The sequence below is a fragment of the Cucurbita pepo genome, chromosome LG01, assembly GCF_002806865.2.
Source record: "Cucurbita pepo subsp. pepo cultivar mu-cu-16 chromosome LG01, ASM280686v2, whole genome shotgun sequence".
Lineage (NCBI taxonomy): Eukaryota > Viridiplantae > Streptophyta > Magnoliopsida > Cucurbitales > Cucurbitaceae > Cucurbita > Cucurbita pepo.
The window spans coordinates 20,631,708-20,651,542 of NC_036638.1; the positions used below are offsets into that span (position 1 = coordinate 20,631,708).

At 37.2% G+C, this 19,835-nt stretch overlaps 4 protein-coding genes across 8 annotated transcripts; 1 reads left to right on the forward strand and 3 right to left on the reverse strand.

Annotated features, from left to right (window-relative positions):
• Positions 1-793: 793 nt before the first annotated feature.
• LOC111782258 (dual specificity tyrosine-phosphorylation-regulated kinase 3-like) lies at positions 794-4,102 on the forward strand. 4 transcript variants are annotated; one of them, XM_023663109.1, is made up of 8 exons: positions 1,064-1,149; positions 1,226-1,347; positions 1,686-2,418; positions 2,581-2,860; positions 2,973-3,080; positions 3,154-3,432; positions 3,532-3,675; positions 3,744-4,102. In XM_023663109.1, exons 3-8 carry the CDS (start codon positions 1,811-1,813, stop codon positions 3,918-3,920), a joined length of 1,596 nt encoding a protein of 531 aa, XP_023518877.1. In that variant the 5' UTR covers positions 1,064-1,149; positions 1,226-1,347; positions 1,686-1,810; the 3' UTR covers positions 3,921-4,102. The 4 variants fall into 4 exon arrangements, with proteins under 4 accessions (XP_023518868.1, XP_023518877.1, XP_023518885.1 ...); XM_023663100.1 differs by having other exon boundaries at positions 794-1,347; XM_023663117.1 differs by lacking the exons at positions 1,064-1,149; positions 1,226-1,347 and having other exon boundaries at positions 2,303-2,418; positions 2,534-2,860.
• Positions 4,103-5,200: 1,098 nt separating this feature from the next.
• LOC111790407 (phosphoinositide phospholipase C 6) lies at positions 5,201-8,671 on the reverse strand. The gene is made up of 9 exons (XM_023671294.1): positions 8,128-8,671; positions 7,753-7,949; positions 7,506-7,641; positions 7,205-7,426; positions 6,896-7,119; positions 6,697-6,814; positions 5,870-6,022; positions 5,719-5,805; positions 5,201-5,644 (listed from the first exon to the last, which is right to left on the reverse strand). Exons 1-9 carry the CDS (start codon positions 8,455-8,457, stop codon positions 5,345-5,347), a joined length of 1,767 nt encoding a protein of 588 aa, XP_023527062.1. The 5' UTR covers positions 8,458-8,671; the 3' UTR covers positions 5,201-5,344.
• Positions 8,672-9,967: 1,296 nt separating this feature from the next.
• On the reverse strand, positions 9,968-13,186 carry LOC111808182 (DNA replication complex GINS protein PSF3-like). 2 transcript variants are annotated; one of them, XM_023694028.1, is made up of 7 exons: positions 13,047-13,186; positions 12,397-12,536; positions 12,247-12,315; positions 12,070-12,170; positions 11,251-11,343; positions 10,309-10,448; positions 9,968-10,216 (listed from the first exon to the last, which is right to left on the reverse strand). In XM_023694028.1, the coding sequence occupies exons 2-7, from the start codon at positions 12,439-12,441 to the stop codon at positions 10,107-10,109; spliced, it is 558 nt and encodes a 185-aa protein (XP_023549796.1). In that variant the 5' UTR covers positions 12,442-12,536; positions 13,047-13,186; the 3' UTR covers positions 9,968-10,106. The 2 variants fall into 2 exon arrangements, with proteins under 2 accessions (XP_023549796.1, XP_023549787.1); XM_023694019.1 differs by having other exon boundaries at positions 12,397-12,542.
• Positions 13,187-13,952: 766 nt separating this feature from the next.
• Positions 13,953-19,206, reverse strand: LOC111780045 (putative ABC1 protein At2g40090). The gene is made up of 12 exons (XM_023660308.1): positions 18,939-19,206; positions 18,321-18,475; positions 18,111-18,236; positions 17,800-17,895; positions 17,599-17,699; positions 17,334-17,370; positions 16,056-16,274; positions 15,509-15,620; positions 15,301-15,392; positions 15,016-15,195; positions 14,608-14,721; positions 13,953-14,433 (listed from the first exon to the last, which is right to left on the reverse strand). The coding sequence occupies exons 1-12, from the start codon at positions 19,120-19,122 to the stop codon at positions 14,233-14,235; spliced, it is 1,617 nt and encodes a 538-aa protein (XP_023516076.1). The 5' UTR covers positions 19,123-19,206; the 3' UTR covers positions 13,953-14,232.
• Between the last annotated feature and the right edge of the window lie 629 nt (positions 19,207-19,835).

The window sequence follows — 19,835 nt, forward strand, 5'->3', positions numbered from 1 at the left end:
AGTTAAATTTCTTTAGTATATAGAAATTAAATTATTATATATATATAGGACAAGTATAACTCAAATTTAATAAGATCATTCTCTAAACCTTAAATAAGCAGTACAAGCTACGATTTTTCTTTTTCCTCATGCAACCAACCATATAATATCATTAGTCACTTAAATAATTTTTTATACTCAATATAGTATATTATGAATTTAAATTTGAATATTTATTATTGAACTAAAAAAATATATAAAAATACCCCGAAAAAAAAACATGTACCAAAATTATAAAAAAATTGAAAGAGGTTGAAACAATTAAATTATATACGTTAGACGAACACGACTCTCTACAATGATATGTAAGCTCTCATGGGCTTTGCTCTAGACTCTCCAAAACACCTCATACCAATAATAGAGACTATTATTTGTTTATAAACTCGTGATCATTTTCTAAATTAGCTGAGGTGGGGCTTTAGGGTTCCAAATATATATATATATATATATATATATATATATATATATATATATATATATATATATAAATAAAGAAGAAAAAAAGGGAGTAGAAAAGTTGAAATGAATTCGGTCCCCAACGACTAGGAAATAAAAAAGAAAAAAGAAAAAGGAAAAAAAAGAAAAAGAAAAAGAAAATTGAAATAGGGCGTATATTAATCCACGTGGATAATCGTAGCGTCCATAATGAAGGGGGACCCACCAATGAAAACCCCTTAAACCCAGGTTAATCCATTTTGAAAGTTGGTAATCTGGAAATCATGGGCGCCCTTCGATTGCTTCAGTTTCACAGAAGATTCAAAAGAAAAAAGAGAGAAAAAAAGGGAAAAAAGTACATAAAACAGAGAGAGAAGGAGGGAGAGTGCGTGAAGGAGCAAGATAGAGAGAGAGAGAGAGAGAGAAAGGTGTGTGCAGCATGCAAATTCCGAGTCCTCCCAAAATAATTTCCACTTCCTTTAATCCAAATCTTCCGAATACCATTTTCACTCGTTTCTCTCGCACCCCGCCATCATCTCTCAAATTTTGAGCTTCTTCTTCCTTCATCCATGGCGGTTTCCGACGTTGAAGCAGTACTGCAATTTCTGAGGAAAAATGGGTTCTCAGAGGCAGAGTCCGCTCTCAAAAGGGATATGGTCGAAAAATCCGGATTAGGTTCTTTTGATTTTGAGAAATTCTTCTTTCCTATGGTTCCTCCTCCACCTCCCCTTAGAATTCCATCCGTTTCCAGGAAATTTCCCGCTCTTTCCAACGGCGACGCCGACGGCAAGGATCGTTCTGGATCGAACTCTGTTTCCTCCGATGACGAGTTCGTGAGCTTGAGGTCTTCTACTTCTGATGTTTGCTCTTCTGGTAATGATTTTAAACGAATTGAATCAGATTTCAAGTTCTGATTGATCATCGTGAGCTTAATTATAAGATTCTTTGTTTGTTTCTGAAATGCGGAATGGTCTCTTCGAGCTGTCTTAATCGTTGTGAGTTCAAATGGACTGCTATGCTTTCTTCGCTTTAATTTGTTGTTAGATCCATGTCTTGAGAAATGGGGTTTTAAGTGATTAGTGAACGAGATTACTTTTGTTCTTTAGTGTTCTTTCTTTATTTGCTTCCATTGATCTTTAATGTTCTTTCTCCCAATCGATTTTTGTGTTTTGTTTTAGTTTAGATTGCTCAGAATATCTTTACTGTTGCAGAGTTCATCAATCCTTATGGTATTCCATCAGATTCTTCTTCAGATATTGCCTCTCAGTTCGACACGGCTCGCAATTACCATGAATTCGATTTGCCTTGGTATGATGAACAAGAGGATGTGAATTTCATGACACCCTCCTTTGAGGGTCAGGATTTGTTTGGCTGCCCAAGTGAGGATAAGTTCATAATGACTACTGAGAGAGATGAACAATTTAGTAGTTTATCAGCTCCGGAGAAGTCGATTCTTTGTTGTGCAGCTCCATCTAGTGATGAAAGTTTGCTCGAGGTCATCGATCATCCTTATTGTGTCGATAGATATAAGCAACTCGAAGGAGGCTTCGAGGGGTTGCCTGAGGATTCTATTCCTTTTTGCAAATGCTGTGCTGCCAATGGAGAGTTTTATAGCCAGAAGACTGCTGATTGTAGTTATCTGAATCCGAGTTTTAATGAAACAGTTAAAGACATTGCCACAAACTGTGATTCAGCTCCTTGTCGTGATTATTCGAAAGGGTTCGAAGATCACAATGATCCCCAAAATAAGGTTATCGAGAAAAGCTCGGTACTTAATGCAACCAGTAGCTATAAAGATGGAAGTCATGAAGCAGAGGATGAAGCCAATGAATCTGAAGCAGCTGCAGATGGAGATGGCGTTGCTGCTGACGAGCTCCCGATTTATAATATCTGCGACGACGAATTCGAAGTGTTTGATCTGAGAATTATACATAGAAAGAACAGGTTGGCTATCTTTTGCTGAAGTTTCCCTTATATCGTAGTCTAGAAACGATGCTTAAACCACTAGGCACTCGATGCTCATACGTTTTAAATATCTATTAAAGCTCTTGTGTTGCAGGTTGATATGTTGCAATGAGTTGTTCTGATGTATTATGCAATCTACAGGACTGGGTTTGAAGAAAGCAAGGATTTGCCTATTGTTCTAAATACGGTCCTTGCAGGCCGATACTACGTAACCGAGTACATAGGATCGGCCGCTTTTAGTAAGGTTGTCCAAGCACACGATCTTCAGACAGGAATCGACGTTTGCCTGAAGATCATAAAAAACGACAAAGATTTTTTCGATCAGAGCTTAGACGAAATCAAACTTTTAAAGCTTGTCAACAAACACGACCCGGCAGATCAGCACCACATTTTACGACTTTACGACTACTTTTATCATCAGGTCTGTTTTATCTGCTGCCCTCAAGCTCGCTTTGAACTTTCAAGTCGGATTAGTACGAACTTCGAGCATTCTTTAGCTCCACTCACTATTTCATGTAATGCAAATTTGACAGGAACGTCTCTTCATTGTTTGTGAACTACTTCGATCGAACTTGTACGAGTTTCAAAAATTCAATCAAGAATCTGGTGGAGATGCTTATTTTACATTTCGTAGGTTGCAGGTATGTTCGGGTACACTTAGATGTGGCTATGTTTTCTTAAACTTCGAAAAGTTTACCAATTTTCTCTCGACAGTTCATCGCACGTCAATGTTTGGAGGCATTGGAGTTCTTGCATCATTTGGGAATCATTCACTGTGATCTAAAGCCAGAAAACATTCTTATGAAAAGTTACAAACGATGCGAGATTAAGGTTATCGACCTTGGAAGCAGTTGCTTTCAATCCGATAACTTGTGCCTATACGTGCAGTCTCGATCCTATAGAGCTCCCGAAGTAATGCTAGGCCTTTCATACGATCCAAAGATCGACTTGTGGTCTCTCGGTTGTATCTTGGCTGAGCTATGGTCTGGAGAAGTAAGCTTTTCTTTTTCATATCCATATAAAACTCCGCTTCGACTGAAACCGATCGAGTTCTATACGTTTGATTTACTGGTCTGCTATGTTTTTTTTCAGGTATTGTTTCCAAATGAGGCAGTTGTAATGATCCTTGCCCGGATGATCGGGTTGTTCGGTCCGATCAACACGGAGATGCTGCTAAACGGACAGGAGACACACAAATACTTCACAGAAGAATATGATCTGTATTATATGAATGAGGTTGGTGATAAAACATAATATTTTTGCATCCAAAGAACATTGATGACATTTGAGAATTTCCATTTCAGGAAACGGATCAAATGGAACTCATCATCCCTGAAGAGACCTCCTTGGAGGATCATCTGCAGGTTTTCGACTCCGGGTTCGTTGATTTTCTCTCTAACTTACTCGAGATCGATCCAGAAAGACGACCAACTGCAAAGGAAGCACTTGCACACCCGTGGCTTTCGCAGTCGTACGAATAGCCGTTCTTGTAAAAAAAATTTTTGAAGAAATATTCATTACCCATCAATTAAATTAAAGAAAGGAATAAGAGAAAAAGAAGTTGGCTTCTGGTTTTGCATTTTTGTAGTTGTATGTTCATGGAGCTTGTTTGTAAATTTGTGAAAGAAGTTTGCGTATAAATTTTGAAGAACAGTTTGTTGAAGTGTTCTTAGGCCTAAACAGTTAGTTGAGGTTGAATTTGAAAACAAAAATGGATGGTTTTCGCACGTGCTAAGTGGGGAGCAAAAAGCTGAAAGGTGAGCTGCGGAGGGAGATGGTGCATGTGCTTTTGCTTCGAACCAACGACTGCGACCAGACACAAATGTTTCTGTTCTCTGTCTTTTTTTCTTTTTTCAAAATTGGATTTATTTTATTGTTTGGCGGATTTTGACTCTGAAAACAATGAACATAAAAAGTCAAACACAGTTATAAAAGCATTATTGGATTATCTTTTGGACTTGGAACAGCTCACCACTCACAAGCAAACACATCTGTGTGTGAACGAAACATTTCTTAGTCTTCGGATCTTCGGATCTTAAAACCTCTCTCGAACTAGGATGGAAGCTCTTAAAAGGAAAGACTAAAGAGGATAATATCTACTAGCAGTAGGTTTGAGCTGTTACAAATGGTATCAAGGCCAGACACAGAGGTGTGCCAATGAAGACACTGAACCCCAAGAAATGTGGATTGTGAGATTCTACATCGGTTGGAGAGGGGAACGAAACATTCCTTAGGGTGTGAAAACATCTCCCTAGCAGACACGTTTTAAAACCTTGACAGGAAACCAGGAAACCCTTCCAGGAAACCCTTCCTTAGAGTGTGGAAACATTAAAACCTGACAGGAAACCCTTTCTTGGGGTATGGAAATATCTCCCTAACAGACACGTTTTAAAACCTTGACAAGAAACACTCAAAGGAAGGAAAAGTCTAAAGAGGATTTTAAAACCTTGACAAGAAACCTTCAAAGGAAAAATCTAAAGAGGACAATATCTCTTAGCGATGCTCTTAGACTGTTACAAATGGTATATGAGTCAAATATCAAGCGGTGTGTTAGCGAGGATGTTGGACCCAAGGGGTGAATTTGTGAGGTCTTGCATCAGTTGGAGGAAAGAAACATTTCTTAGGGTGTGAAAGCCTCTTACTAAGAGACACATTTTAAAACCTTGACAAGAAGCCGCCTAAAGATGATAATATCTAAGATGACAATATCTAAGATGACAATATCTATATCTATGAGAAAAAAGAGATTCAAACTTAACTATAAAAAAAAACTCAACCTTTAAATAAAATAATGAATTTGTAATCATGTTACAACAAAACAGGGCTGCTTGCTTGGAAGCAGGAAGGCCATGGTGGGCAGAGGCAGCTAAAAGCAGTAGCGTAAGTTAAAAAGGAAACAATGGAATCATTCATACAAAAACAGGAAGCGCATTAGAAGCCTCACAGACGTTAGTTTCTCTCCCTTCTTGTCATAAAGAGGGACTGCTCGAATCCCAGGCCTGAGCTCTGAGATTGGCAGACATGTCTGCCCACCAAAGTCATCCTTCTCCGACCTGTCGAAGTCTCGCACTTCAATCTGAAGCAAAGCAAGCTCTGGCACTGTCAAAGGGAACTTGAACTCTTCGTTCCAAATGGGCACCCAGTCGTTCTCAATAACCTTTGTCTTCTTCTTCGCTGCATCAGCTGGTACCCCGACAATTCGGATCTGCCATTCATCCAAGATTTTAAGTATTCATCAAGTACGAGCTAAGCTGGGAGGACAGAATGGCTACCACTAACCTTTGTGTAGAAGTCCGGCGGAGAATAGTTATCAAAATGCGTTTGGCTGAAGTCCGAGCTCCACCCATCCCCCAAGTATACTGTTACCTATTGAAGAACATGGGTGTTATAACTTATGCCAAGATACAACAACCCAACACAATTGGCTTACTTTTAATGTTTCCTTTACTGGCGGAGGTTTCTTGGGATCAAAGATCTCATCTTCTGGGCTCTTTTGTAACAAAAAGTCTGGTTTTTTTAAGTACCCACACCCTCCATTGGCTCTAAACATCCCATGCATCATCCATAGTGATCTTCCATAGCCCTGTCGTAGAAAAACAAACAGGAACTTCATTTGGATCATTCCTTACCGACCATAACAAGATTTATAAGACGTTTGAAACTTTGTTCGACATTTGTAACGGCCCAAGCCCACCGCTAGCACATATCGTCTTCTTTGGGTTTTCCCTTTCGGGCTCCCTTAAGGCTTTAAAACGCGTCTACTAGGGAAAAGTTTCCACACCCTTATAAAGGGTGTTTCATACTCCTCCCCAACTAATGTGAGATATCACATTCCACTTACTTCAGGGCCCCAAGTCCTCGTTGGCACTTGTTCCTTTCTCCAATCAATGTGGGACCCCACCAAATCCACCCCCTTCGGGGCCTAAAGTCCTTACTGGCACACCGCCTCGTGTCTACCCCCTTCGGGAAACAGCCTCCTCACTGGCACATCGCCCCGGTGTTTGGCTCTGATACCATTTCTAACGGCCCAAGTCCACCGCTAGCAGATATTGTCCTCTTTAGGCTTTTCCTTTCGGAGTTCCCCTTAAAGCTTTAAAATGCGTTTGCTAGGGAAAGGTTCCACACCGTTATAAAGGGTGTTTCGTTTTCTTCCCCAACCAATGTGATATCACAACATTTGACCCACTCATTCACAAGAATCTAAGGGGAAAGACAAGAAAATAAGGGCACGGACATGATGAAGGTTCCAATCAGCACCTGCATGTTTAAAGCAACCATCTGAGCTCCATGCGTCCACCCGATATTCGGCCGAAAATTCGACGATGTGACACGGGTTCCTTTCGGGTAAACTCTCAAAATATTCTTTTGTGTAAACCTAAAGATCATAACTATAATGATCAGAATCAATCATCAGCAAAAGATCAAAACTGATTCACATTATAAGTTGAACAATTACCTTACAACATCAGTTCCATCAGAGACCACAGCCTTCTCAAGTCCTTGCTCACTCAAGCTAAGGCGCCTAACCTTGTCACCTTGTACGTTCAATGCATCCTTTAAGCAGCCCCCTTTTGGTTTCCCTGCATGGATTGTAATCAGACGTTTATACTCCGGTGCACCTTGCTGGGGCGGTTTCGACTCGCCTCCACTGTTTTCTTCCTCATCTGGATCACTTTCACTCTGTTCATAATCAAAAGGACTAATCAAGCAATAATTTATACTTCAAAATAAGAAACAGTATGCCCAGCTTTCATTTCTCACCCACCTGTTCATCAGCATCGAAATCAGTCACAGGATCTGTTGACTCTTCTTCTGATGACTCTTTTCCATCACTTAAACCCTTATCCTTTTTATTAGATGTAAGGTACTCTTTCGGTGGCTTTGTTGAAATAATGATTCTATGTTTTAAGGATTCTGGAGAAGGGAATTCTGATAAGCTATCTTCCTGAGGGTAGAACAGTGTATCTCCAAATATTCCGGTTACCATCTTCAAGGGAAAATAGAAAGCATTAAACCAGAATCTATAAGGATAAACAGAAACAATTACTTTGGGTAAGAATGAAAACCTCTGCAACTTTAGCTTGAAGGTCAGGAGTAAGATGATCTTCAAGAGTGATTATAACAGGATATGGAGATTTCTCAAAAGCATGCTCGTTTATAGACTTCAAACACTTCAAGAGAGGCACAGGGCTGGTTAAAGTCCTACAGTCATCCAGAGAATGGTTCTGTACAGTGATTTCCTCTTTTAAAAGTTAATATCAGTTTATATTTTGATTTGATGAGGATGGTATTCAAAGATGAGGTAATTAATACCTTCCATGAAGAACATGAACATCATCTTTTGTTGAATTTGGCCATAAATCAAGCTCAACTACCCGTAGCCCTCTATTCAAAGCCTTTATTATGGGAGCATCACTACAATCACTACTAAGTTGATTCCCAGTAAGGTAAGAGTTGTGCCCTGTATATATGAAATAATGGGACAATGGAGCATTCATATCATGATGTACCTGTCCAAAGTAATGTTATTAAAAGCATTACTGAGTTCATTCGGATTGGGTTATTGCAATAAGCAGCTAATGAATTCACACAAAAAGAAGCGCTAAAAACAAGAACCCAATAAATTATGAAATGGGATATGGATGGATATGTAGGAACAGAAAGGGGCACAAGAAAAAGGGTCGAAACCTGAGTTTTAATGGGGCCATTGAACTCAGGCATGAAGAGATAATGGAAGAAATCATCAAGGCTAAGACCCTGACTCGAATCTCCAGAGGGATTATCGGAGCCCCGTCGCTTCTGCAAGATCTGCTCGATGATCTGCTCCGCTTCAGGTAGGGTACATTCCATCTCTTGCTGATCCCCCAAGAAATGGAGCATTTGTTCGGCGGACATGTACTCCCCGCCATCGGTAAACGAAGCGAAGATATCTATGACGTCCTGCGGCGGTTGGGCCTCAGATAACTTGAACTTCCGACTGAAACCGAAAACCTTGTAGCTGTTGCAGCCCCCCTTCATGTCGGATCAGGATTTGAACACAATGGAATTCTCACAACCCTTCTGCGACTAATTTGAATCCAAAAACTATGAAAAACTTGGAGGAGAAAAATGGAGAAATGGAGACCTGATCCCACATGCCCAAATTGTTGAATTCAGAGAGGAACGATGGCAATGGAACCAAGTTTTTCGGAGAGTTTAATGCTCAATCGCTCGACCGCGTCGACTTTTTTTTTAACTCAACAAATGCAAAATTAATATGATCATACAATTTTGTACTCGCTTTTATCGTCAAAACGCTTCATGAGCGCGTCGTTTTCGTTGGCCATGCGCCACGTGGTTTGTTTTTCTCTGCCATATTTTGTCAACTCCCGCCAATTCGATATCTAAAGTCACCAATGTTCGTCTTTCTTTATCAAATAAAATAAATAAATAAATAAATCCTTTTATTTTATTTTATTTTATTTTTATTCCTACATTAATTATGATCCAATTAACAAATAAAAAAAATGGTTGATAATAATATTTTTCTTATAATGGAGCCAATTGTGAAGGGACAATGGAGTTGGTTTTCTAACTATTTAACTATATTCAATTAATTAATTAAACATATAGATTTTTACTACACATACTTATCATTACTTTATCATAAATATTTAAAATTTTATACTTTAAAATTTACTCTATTTTAGTCTATATATATTTATATGTCTCAATTTAGTCGTATCAATATCAATAGTGTTTAAAATTTATTTTTAGAAACATATTTTTATTATATTTTTTTGAAAATGACTACTAATTCGATAAAATTGAACTTAAAATTAATAATGTACAACTAATTGTAAGATGCATAATTTTAAATTAACAATATGGTTACTAAGCATAGTGGCATCCACGATGTTGATGTTAATTTTTTTAAAAAATAATCCTAAACGCGTTCTCCAAAACCTTATAATATCCACAACTTTAAAATTATATATATATTAAAGCAGATCTACAATAGGTTCAAAAATGGGTCGATGACTACTTTTCCAATTGGAAAATAATAATAATCAGAAAATAAATTTGAATATTAGGTAGGATGGGAAAGAAAAATAGGTGGAGAGATGAGCTTCAATACAATATGAAGATAACTTTATTCTGATGAATGCTCCCTAATGTCTTACCCACTCTAGAAACATTCAAATTTGACGGGTATTACTCATATAATTTAATTATATAAAGTTTCGACTTTAGAATCTCACTTTCCAAAGACTTCACTATCAAGATTAGTCATTTATTTCTTCCTCTTGAATGATTTTGAGTATGCTACGTGTTATTGTGTGTTCATACAAGATACAAGATTCACCTTAGCAACATGTGATAGACCTGATTACATCTTTTGGGGTAAGAGTCCAAGTCCAAGCCAAAATCCATCACTAGAAGATATTGTCATCTCTGGGCTTTCTCTTTCGAGATTTTTCTCAAGGTTTTAAAACGCATATACTAAGGAAAGGTTTCAACATCCTTAGAAAGGGGAGAAGGAAAAAAAATGAGAAGTTGAAATGGCAATAATGAAACATTTAAAAAAAAAAAAAAAAAATTATGAATAAATTACTACTTTTCCACTGTTTTCTATGCTTATGCAACCAAGGGATGAAAATAGAATACATTTAAGCTTGACTTAGTACCTACTCAGAAGACTTCCTCTTCCTCCCAAGAAAGGATGCTTTCTGAAATCTAGGCCCACCGATTCGCCATTTCTTAAAGGCTGTCATAGAGGACTGGGCTGCCTCATACACTGCATACAATGATTATGTTGAGACGTGAGTTTGAAGAGAAGCACCAAATATGAAAACAGAGGACAGACAAAACATGCAACAAAAATCTCACTTTTAGTTTCTTCCTTTGATAGAAGTGTCAAGTATTTTGAACTTGCAGCAAACACTGCAGTGTGAGCCTTGGTCAAAACTTCCTTGTACCTACTTTTGAACGTGGATAAAAGCCAAGAACCGATTGTTCTGTCACCAACCCTGACATTGAAGTTTGTGAAACAAAAATGAGAAATAGCACTCTATCTATTGCGTTCTCGTCCATTTAGGTACACTTAAAAAATATTGCTAACAGCGAGATATGGTAGACATCCTAAATGCACGAGATCAAGGCAACAACCACTTTTTACAAGATATACTTCATATGTAGAGTGGGTTAGCTAGTCAGTTTTAAAGCTTTATGCATATTTATCAGTCTACATCTACCAATGGAATGAAAATGATATTAATATTCATCGAGATGCAGAACTTGAGATGACAACATGCTAGACAGATTATTATAAAATACTCCCAAGAGTTCAAGCCTAAAGTTAAGATCCTTAGTCATTGATAGGATGTCCAATCGACATGCTTAATATACAAGCTTAAATTGATCGTTTGATATGTCATTTAGACGGCAGTAAAAAAGAAGCCTTGAGACTATATATCCTAATTATTACGTTAAAAGAAGGATCTGTTAAATGGCATACCTTCAGAATGGTAGTTCTGTCAAAGGTGAAAACAAACAATGCTTATTTTAGTACAAATGTATGTCAAATGAAAGTGCACTGACATGCTTTAACCATCCAGTAGATATAAAGTATGACTTAAGCTAAAATAATGGAAAAACAGCAATGTAAATTTTCTCCTCATAAAATAATTATGATAAATTCATAGTGCCACCTATCTAAGATTCAATATCCTATGAAATTCAAGTATGGATTCATATGGATATTTAAAAAAAAAAAAAAAAAAATTAAAAAAAAAATCTGATGCACACAGAGTTGGATCTCAAGATACTCACAATGGTGCAATTTTGCATCCAAATTCATAGAAGTATTGACTTCTAGATCGTAGATCAACAAATGCAGCATCAGCCTGAATTTCAAGTCGCGTTCTGCATAGAGAAAAAGAGCACTAGTCAACTACAAATATCATCATCTTTATATATATATATAAGAACAAATATCATCTTCAAAGTCTCATTGATTCCTTTGATCATAAAATTCTAGGGTAGGAAATCTCTGCTGGTAATTAATTAGTTAGCACATGAAAAGATTGAGCATACACAGGCTCAGAATACTACACAAAGGAAAAAAATAATTTTCTTTGTGGGTCAGCTTCAACGGAGCAAGTAACAAGATTCTATAAACCAAATCTCAAAAGTTTTTGGAATACTACAATTTCATGCCATATAGATCATGCACAGTTGTTTTAATTGATGAAACTGGAGGGCGATGCCATTAACATCACTTGTCTCCGAAGTAATACATGAGCGCTTAGAAGGGAAGTTCTTTTCAAAATAATACCACCAACAACTTTAAAATGATCTCATTAAATTTGACTAATTCCTGTGCTCTTAAGATTCCAATTCAGAACTTTCTGCTCGTAAAACAATAAGCAGATGAAAAGAAATTAAGTCAATCAAGCATGAATTCTGCAACCACAAAGTTAGAAGAAAAAGAATCAGAATTCAGTGTCTTTGCAGGTCAGTTTTTAGAGAGTAAGTCGGGGTGTAGTAAGGAAGATCCTCATTCTCTTAAGCTCCCCAAAAGTCTAGACAATAAAAGTTCAGGGAAATTCTTGGTCGTATGCAAAGCCTGCGTATAATGGCGATTGCTACCTTTGGTTAAAACAAGCAGGCAAGCCCATAACCGCCACTTGTCTAAGATGCAGCTCTTTTGCAAGCCAGAAGGGTAGCTCTACTTTGGATCCAGATTCAACCTGAAATTGCACCAGAAAAGAAAACATAAGTTCGTCATTCATCTTCCATAACCTGTCTCCTACTAATCCAACTCACAGAATCTGTTTCAGAACTGGGATCGATGGCAACTCCATTAACTGCCTTTTGGAACATAACTGAGACAAGCTGTCAAGCGCACAAAACAAGATTCAATATTGAGATTGCGAGTTTATAAAGTCTTATCAAGTAAAAGAATAAGATATTGACCTCTTCCTCCGCCAGAATGTCATCAATATCATAATAATTTGTCATTTCTTAGGGTCTTCAACAGGTTGCTCCAATGTTCAATGTCATCAATATCAATATATTTTCAACTGGCACCACCTACTTCTACAGCAAAATGTTTACTGGAACTGCCAGAAATGTAAAGACAGTTAAAACACAGTCAAACTATTGAGGAAATCAAGAATGTTTTCTCTGATACTAAAAAATTAAAAACAGATTGTTAAACTAGACAGTAAAGTACAAAAAAAACTGAACAGTTAAATATACATCATGCAGAGATCTTCAATTCTCTCAAGCGTCTCACCTCCAAATTACAAACTTATATTTACATCTCGGTGGGAATACAAAGGAAATCACTTTGTTTTTCTTCATTTCCCCAATCAATGAACGAGTAAATTCGCAACATAATTGCAAGACTAGAAAACTGTAAGCAGCTTTTGCATCCAGACACTAATATGAAAAGTTGAAATATAATACGAATTTCAGAGAATAAATACATACAGAGATGCTCAAACTACACCAAATAACGCACTGGCAAACAAAAGGGAAATTTAGACGAAATAGAAGAACTTTCAAGAACAAAATAAAAACCACAGAATAAATAATAGTTTAAACGATGGGGAGAGCCGCACCTTGGATTGAGAATTGGCGATGATTTGGGATGAGAAAGAAGAGATGAAAATTGGGAATTTGCAGACGAAGCAAGGAAGCGAGGTTGAGGAAGAAGAATGAGGCGCCGACTTTCCCAACATTGATTTAATCGAATTTTCAGTGAAAGAGGAAAATCTTATAATTGGAGGGAAACTCAAAATTTTTATAGAGCGATCTGTAGACAGGTTTTAATTGGGTGTGGCCGGATGTAGCGTAAAAGATCGTACACCCGGAATAAATTAATAGATAAGGATTAGATAGATAACGTTGACAACGGCCCAATCTTAGAAGGGTTCAAGTGGAAGCGTTTTAAATAATTAAAAAAAAAAAAAGAAGTGAAATCTATTATTTGATTTATATGACTAATCAAATAAAATTGAGGACATTTGTAGCTGCTCGTACCATAGTAATAATTATGAACAAGTATCGCACAACTGAGGGACATTCATGAAAGTACTTGTGGGGATGATTGTGAATAACCAACGTCCAACCACCGCTAATTATTCATCAAAGAGTGACTATGATAGTACTCAAGAATTAACCAATGTACAATTACCATCAACATGCAATCTCCACCCATTAATATCATATCATTACCCGCATGTGCCTACAGCATTAAATACGAAATACTATCATATAGTGACAACCAAGTCGTGAATAAAAACAAGTCTTAAAATATTTTATAAATACACGTTCCACAACACCTCATAAATAAGAGAGGACACGGGTACAAAATGAAACCATGNAGGTCTTAAAATATTTTATAAATACACGTTCCACAACGCCTCATAAATAAGAGAGGACACGGGTACAAAATGAAACCATGAAACTTGTTACATCTCTAAAGTGTCATGAGTTACCATTGTTACCTCTCCAAATCCATAACATATCCAAAAAGGGATGCTTCTCTTGCAACATCCACCATTTATTGGCTGACACAAATGAATATGTAATACATATTTTCTATCATCTCATAGTCTCATGGGGTTTTACAAAGTAATCTGTCTCGCAAACACTAGTTTTCAACTCTTCGCCGTATAATCGATCTGTGTTCGACAACCCAGCAAGAACAGAAGGGAATTCGACCACAGAGAAAGAATGAAGACTCTTCTAAAAGTAAGATGACAAAACTGATCCTTACGTATTGATGCGTTTTCACACCTTCCTTCACCAAAGTAAAGTTTTTTTGAGATTTAAAAGCCATAAAGCTAGCTGCAATGTGAAGATTCGAGCTTCCAACATTACTTCATCTAACCAAACATTTAACCAACATGCAAACGACTTATTTTCTGCTAATTTTGCCTCGATAACTGCTTCAGATGATACCTTCCCAATGATGAGGAATGTCTCCAGGGAAGATCCCTGCAACTGTTCACAAACCATTTCAATAATAATGTTTTAGACTCTGTTTCAAAATAATAGTCATTGTAATAATAATGTTCTAGACTATCCGAATACTTTTGACAATATTGCTGAAGTTAATGTCACATTAAGCACTATTTTAATCAAATCATAGTTAGTGGAGTGAGGATGGTATATTACCAGAGAATTGTTAACCGCCCTCAAACAATCATTTGTCTTCAGCATCAACAAAATTACACGTGGTAATTTCCTAAGGAGCTCTGAGATTTGGGGAAAATACTGTGAAGCATACATCTGAAAAGAAAGGAAGGTCAAATGCCGTCAGATAGCCAGTTAGTAACTGCAATCTCTACAACTTTCTCAAGGTGCACCTAAAATTGAGTAAAATTCAAACAGTTCAAGAACTTCATTAGAACAATGCTTATCATCAAATAAGTATATAGTGTTTCAGGATCGGTTTTATATCCCCACTGTAGGAAGAGGGGACTGCAGCATCAGGAGTAATTCATTACGGGGAAGGTTCAAGTGCAAGAACATGAATACTCATTTTTGGAGTGGGGGTGGTATGTACCATCTAAGAGAGACTACCTGTAGTTCTGAACGTTCATCGTCAGTTCCTTGAATGACCAAATGGTCAACTGCTGGGTCAACAACTCGATTCCAAGGTTTCATGGTAAGAATTCCAGCAAACAATGCATAAAGATCTTCCCCAGCACCCAATTTCTTGCTGTTTTCCTTTATTGCCTCAGCATCAGAAAATATTAAAGCCTAACCGAAGGTAAACAAATAACATCAGATGACAATCAAGGACGGAGACATGCTGGCAACAGGAATACAGTGAGATGGCACTTGGATGAATTGTAAAGGAAATACCTTCCAAAGGGAAGCATAGTTAAATCTTATGTTGGAGTCGAGAACTTTGTACAGCCCATGGTCCAAAAGTACCAACTGTGGCTTCCTCTTGCCTGTGTGTTGACAGAACAAGAATTGACTCAATCGACATTGATATCCCAAGAAGTAATATACAGGTTTAACTAATACATCGTTAGAAAAATCAATTGATCATTTAGTAACAGCTCACCACATATGCTCCTTTTGCCAGAAGGCAAGGGACGGACAAGCAAGTTTGCAGCATGAGGGTCACAGTGCACAAATCCATGCTTATATATCATCTCAGCAAATGTATGACTAACCTATATAAATAGTTTCGAAACGTAATTTTTCAGCAAGTGAAGTAAAACCTGTATCATTAATTCATGATAAGGTCAAGCAAACATTTAAATAATAAGTTAAAAGAACATATAAATGAATGGTCTGAATTCCTGAACCATAATGCACCTTCTAGCTGGTCAATCAACAACTGTTAAAAAAAGTACAAACCAACTCTGATTCAAATTGCATATCCAACTAAACAGACACGCAGACAGTAGATAACATATCTTGCACTGTCAAACTTGAAATACTTAAGCTGCAACATGTTAGAATATATGCAGTTAACAAGCCGCTTGGGCATAGGACTATCAAGGGGCTAAAGAAAGGAACACTCGATGAACGAAGGCAAAATAAAAATGATGCTCATAAAAAAACCTAACATGTTATAAACAGAATTGTGAAGTGCATGATCTTACTAATTTTGCAACTTCTGATGGTTGAATCCCAAGCCTCTGAATGGCCCGAACATCATTTATTTGAGCACCATCCATAAACTCCATGGTCAATAACTTTGAGGTACTTAAGTTCCAATAGACCTTTGGAGCATACACATAGTCCGCAATATGAGGAGACAACTTCCGAAAGTTATCCAGACATTTCTCACTGTTCCTGGCCTCGCCTAAGAAATCAAGTTCCTGAGGAGGAGATAAAACTTTGTCAATAACGGTACTATCAAAGATGGAAAGCAACAAAAGAGGGAAAAAAAAATATGGAGTGAGTTCCAAATTCATAGGTTATAACTGCTACTCGGGGAAGATTATAAAATAAAGTTTCCTATCTAGATTCATACATCAAAATCCAACCCAAAATACAGGGAGTTACTGGGCATATGAATTAGTTGTCTAGCAAAAAAAAGAAAAATGTAATTCCACTATCACAAAATCTTACCCATGGAAAACTCACTGATGATGTGCCACTGTAAACGGTGACTCAAATACCATAAAATTTAGGGCAGCATCCCTCATCGTTTAATCAAAGTAATTTTTGTTCATTCAAAATAAAGCTCCTAACATAGTGCATCCAGAAAGTTTCTATACTCTCATCCGAGTTCAAGATATTTCTGATGACAACATAGGAGATCAATTTGGATAGAAAGCTTACAAGTGAAATAGAAGAAAAAAAAAAATCCATTTAAGTTCCTCACCCTGAGATTAATCTTGAAAACGTGAGCATTGAGGAGAGGAACATCAAATTCAATATTGTACAAAACAAAGAAGGCATATAATTACATATTATTTTAAGCCCAGAAAATTTGCAAATCGGAGATTAGTTTATAAAAATCTTGGAAAAACACGTTAACTAGGATCTCAAGAATGCATCGTTAAGAAGGAAATCAGGCTGATTTAAGAATGAGAAGACTGATATGCAAACCTCAAGCATTAAATCATAATGGTAAGAGTAATCTGAACCAATCGAATTTTCATGGGCTTAAATTCATAATTAGAAGCTAGCAAATAAAGATATTGAATATCCTAAATTTTCTTAATTATAAAGCTAACTGTTATAAAGTTTGGCAATTAAACAATTGAAAAAACATATAGGGAAAATTTATTGGCATCCACGTGAAAAAATAAAGAATATCTGGAAAGAGTTTTCATGACATTGAAGAGTGTATGCATAACCAATGCAAAAGGACTGTAGGAGATGGGCATACAACTAAAAGGAGTGTACGAGACAAAGAAAGGATAACCTACCTTTGGCAAACTTTCACTGATCTCATCAACCAACCACCTAAATAAGAGCAAAAAAATAAAAAAAATAAAAAGAAACCATCATAAGGGATCATATGTCATCAAAAGTCTCTGGAACAATATCATTATTGCAGCACATTCTTCAAGATAGATGCATAAGTTTTCTTTATTATAGAGCATATAGATACATAATTTATATGTGCTTTTTATGGACAGGATGCAGTTCATCTACAAACCCTTAAAAAGTTCATAGGTTCTAAAACATTACCTATAATCAACAGAAGGAAAAAGTCGATATATGGTATTCACAATTAATGCAACACTAGCATGATCTGCAGCCGCAGTATCAGTCATATGAGTGTGCTGCACCTGTATGTAAGGGAGCTACTGGTAAACAAGATTGAGAAGGAACTCTCAAAAGTCAAATTAAATGTGAATTCACGTTCAAAATTATTGAATACAACAAGACCTTCACAGCAACTTTCTGCCCATCGTGGGTGCGAGCAACATGCACTTGAGCAAGGGAAGCACTAGCTATTGGATCAGGATTAAATTCAGAAAAGATCTACACACGAGAAGGTTTACATCATGAGGCCAAAATATCATTTATAATAAAATAAAGGTGTTAATACAATAGCAATAAGAAACAAGATATACGAAACAACAGGAGTCAAACGATGTTAACCAAGTTCTGCCAGACCATATTTCAAGAATAATCTCCATTCAACGGAATGAATGCGTAGCCTGATTATATCAAATAGATGTACCAATGAAATATACCTTATCCGGTGTTTCACCAAGCTCTCTCTTGACCACTTCACACACTTGATCGTATGGGGATACTGGGCATCTGTTCAACATATATTCTCTCATTATCTGGACATATTCTTGGGGCACCAAATACTCCTGCATGAGAGACGAGGTAAGGTGAATTAAGGACTGCAGGCCCATCCTTTTTTTCATCACTTGCTATGTGGATAGAAGGTGTACCAACTGACTGATATGCTGACCAAGCTTAATATATATTCCTCCATTTTTGAAGCATAACTCTTGAATTCTGCGAGCAGATCTAAGGTGTACTTCATGCTTAACTTTTTCCCTCTCACTACTCCCTTCAGCTAATCTCCACAGTGAATATTCGTAATCTAGAAAGAAAAGGGTGATGCCAATTCAAAAAAGAGATTCAGGATTGGTCAACGTATAAATCTAAATTTAACATCTTGAACAAAGAAAAAAGAGGATAGCAAAATTAATGCTCTCTGATAACTACATTAAATGGGAATGATGAAACGGAGTAAAATACATGAACATAATGTTATTCAACTCTTGAACAAACTACTCAAGCCCTAAACTACTCAATGCCTATAATTCACAGACATACGAGCCAACACAGGTAAACAAGCATGAAAAGCTCAATTCCAAATTTCCGATCCCTGGTTACCAGTACCAGCAATTATTCTTAGCATACAATTAAGCCTCAAACTTCCCTTTGGAGAAAGAAACATAAACCAGATCGCGAAAACCTTGCAACCAACTCAACCGAAACATCAACTCTCGCAAAAGCCATTAAACGCTAAATTACAGCAAGTCAAAACGTAGGATGCATACCGAAGGCAACGGTAGCGACGGTGAACGAAAGGCGAACGAGGCGGACCGGGACGGTGGTGCAGAGCTTAAGAGCCATAGAGGGGTCGTCGGAGGCAGCTATGGAGGCCGCTGCGGCACCACCACCTATTGCGGTGGCCGCCATCGCGACCTTCGCTCCGGCGCGCCACAGGGACCTCGCGACCATACCTTGACCGTTTGACGCCCTGCGAAGGAACGAAATTCGGTAGTTCCCGGTTTCCCTCAATAATCAATACAATTTTTTGGTGGCAAAATTATACCGGAGCAATTAATTTTGTTCGGCTAACCTCTTGACACGTAATTATTTTTACGCTCCATTTATTATTATTTATTACTAGAAATAACTTTTTACATTATATTGGTGGGTTGCTAATATTTTGCTAAAAAATTATTTCATTTAAAAGATATTAACACGTGCTAGTTAAAACTTACAAATAGTTGTGCAAGTAAATCGGGACTTTTGGGTTATTTATGCTATAGAAATTTGATAGATCGTGTNCTCCCACAATCATACCACTAAAAAATTTTGAAAGACAGCTCGCTTGATGATGATGAAGATGAAGACTCTTTTAGAGCTTGGTGTCAAGCCCGTTAGAAAACGTTTGATCTTCCTTGCAATAGGAGTACAAACATATAGCACTACATATTCATAGATTATCTAAAAACAATCTTGGATTCAAGTAAGGCACCGACTAAGAGAACACAACGACATGATTTTGCACTAGCTAGCTAGTGATCAATGAGGCTTGATAGCTTGCTAGTTTTCACCAAGGTATTACGCTCATACGTCCAATCCCTATGAAAAAAGTTGTCTTGCAAGGCGTAGTTGGGCAACAGCATCATTGATATTCATTCTTTGACTAGGAACTTGAGCAGAAC

Bases quoted from the DNA above. Each gene is read 5' to 3' on its own strand.
- LOC111782258 (XM_023663100.1), top strand. From the start codon at position 1,044: ATGGCGGTTTCCGACGTTGAAGCAGTACTGCAATTTCTGAGGAAAAAT. The intron at 3,433-3,531 runs GTAAGCTTTTCT...GTTTTTTTTCAG, and splicing joins CTGAGCTATGGTCTGGAGAA to GTATTGTTTCCAAATGAGGC. The intron at 3,676-3,743 runs GTTGGTGATAAA...TTTCCATTTCAG, and splicing joins ATCTGTATTATATGAATGAG to GAAACGGATCAAATGGAACT.
- LOC111780045 (XM_023660308.1), bottom strand. From the start codon at position 19,122: ATGGTCGCGAGGTCCCTGTGGCGCGCCGGAGCGAAGGTCGCGATGGCG. The intron at 18,476-18,938 runs GTATGCATCCTA...TTTTCTTTCTAG, and splicing joins CGTCGCTACCGTTGCCTTCG to ATTACGAATATTCACTGTGG. The intron at 15,621-16,055 runs GTAAGATCATGC...CTATTTATATAG, and splicing joins CATCAGAAGTTGCAAAATTA to GTTAGTCATACATTTGCTGA.
- LOC111790407 (XM_023671294.1), bottom strand. From the start codon at position 8,457: ATGAAGGGGGGCTGCAACAGCTACAAGGTTTTCGGTTTCAGTCGGAAG. The intron at 7,950-8,127 runs GTTTCGACCCTT...TACTTTGGACAG, and splicing joins ATGGCCCCATTAAAACTCAG to GTACATCATGATATGAATGC. The intron at 7,427-7,505 runs GTTTTCATTCTT...TTTCCCTTGAAG, and splicing joins TTCAAGCTAAAGTTGCAGAG to ATGGTAACCGGAATATTTGG.
- LOC111808182 (XM_023694028.1), bottom strand. From the start codon at position 12,441: ATGACAAATTATTATGATATTGATGACATTCTGGCGGAGGAAGAG. The intron at 12,316-12,396 runs GTCAATATCTTA...TGCGCTTGACAG, and splicing joins ACATTCTGGCGGAGGAAGAG to CTTGTCTCAGTTATGTTCCA. The intron at 10,449-11,250 runs GTGAGTATCTTG...CTTCAATGTCAG, and splicing joins GGATGCAAAATTGCACCATT to GGTTGGTGACAGAACAATCG.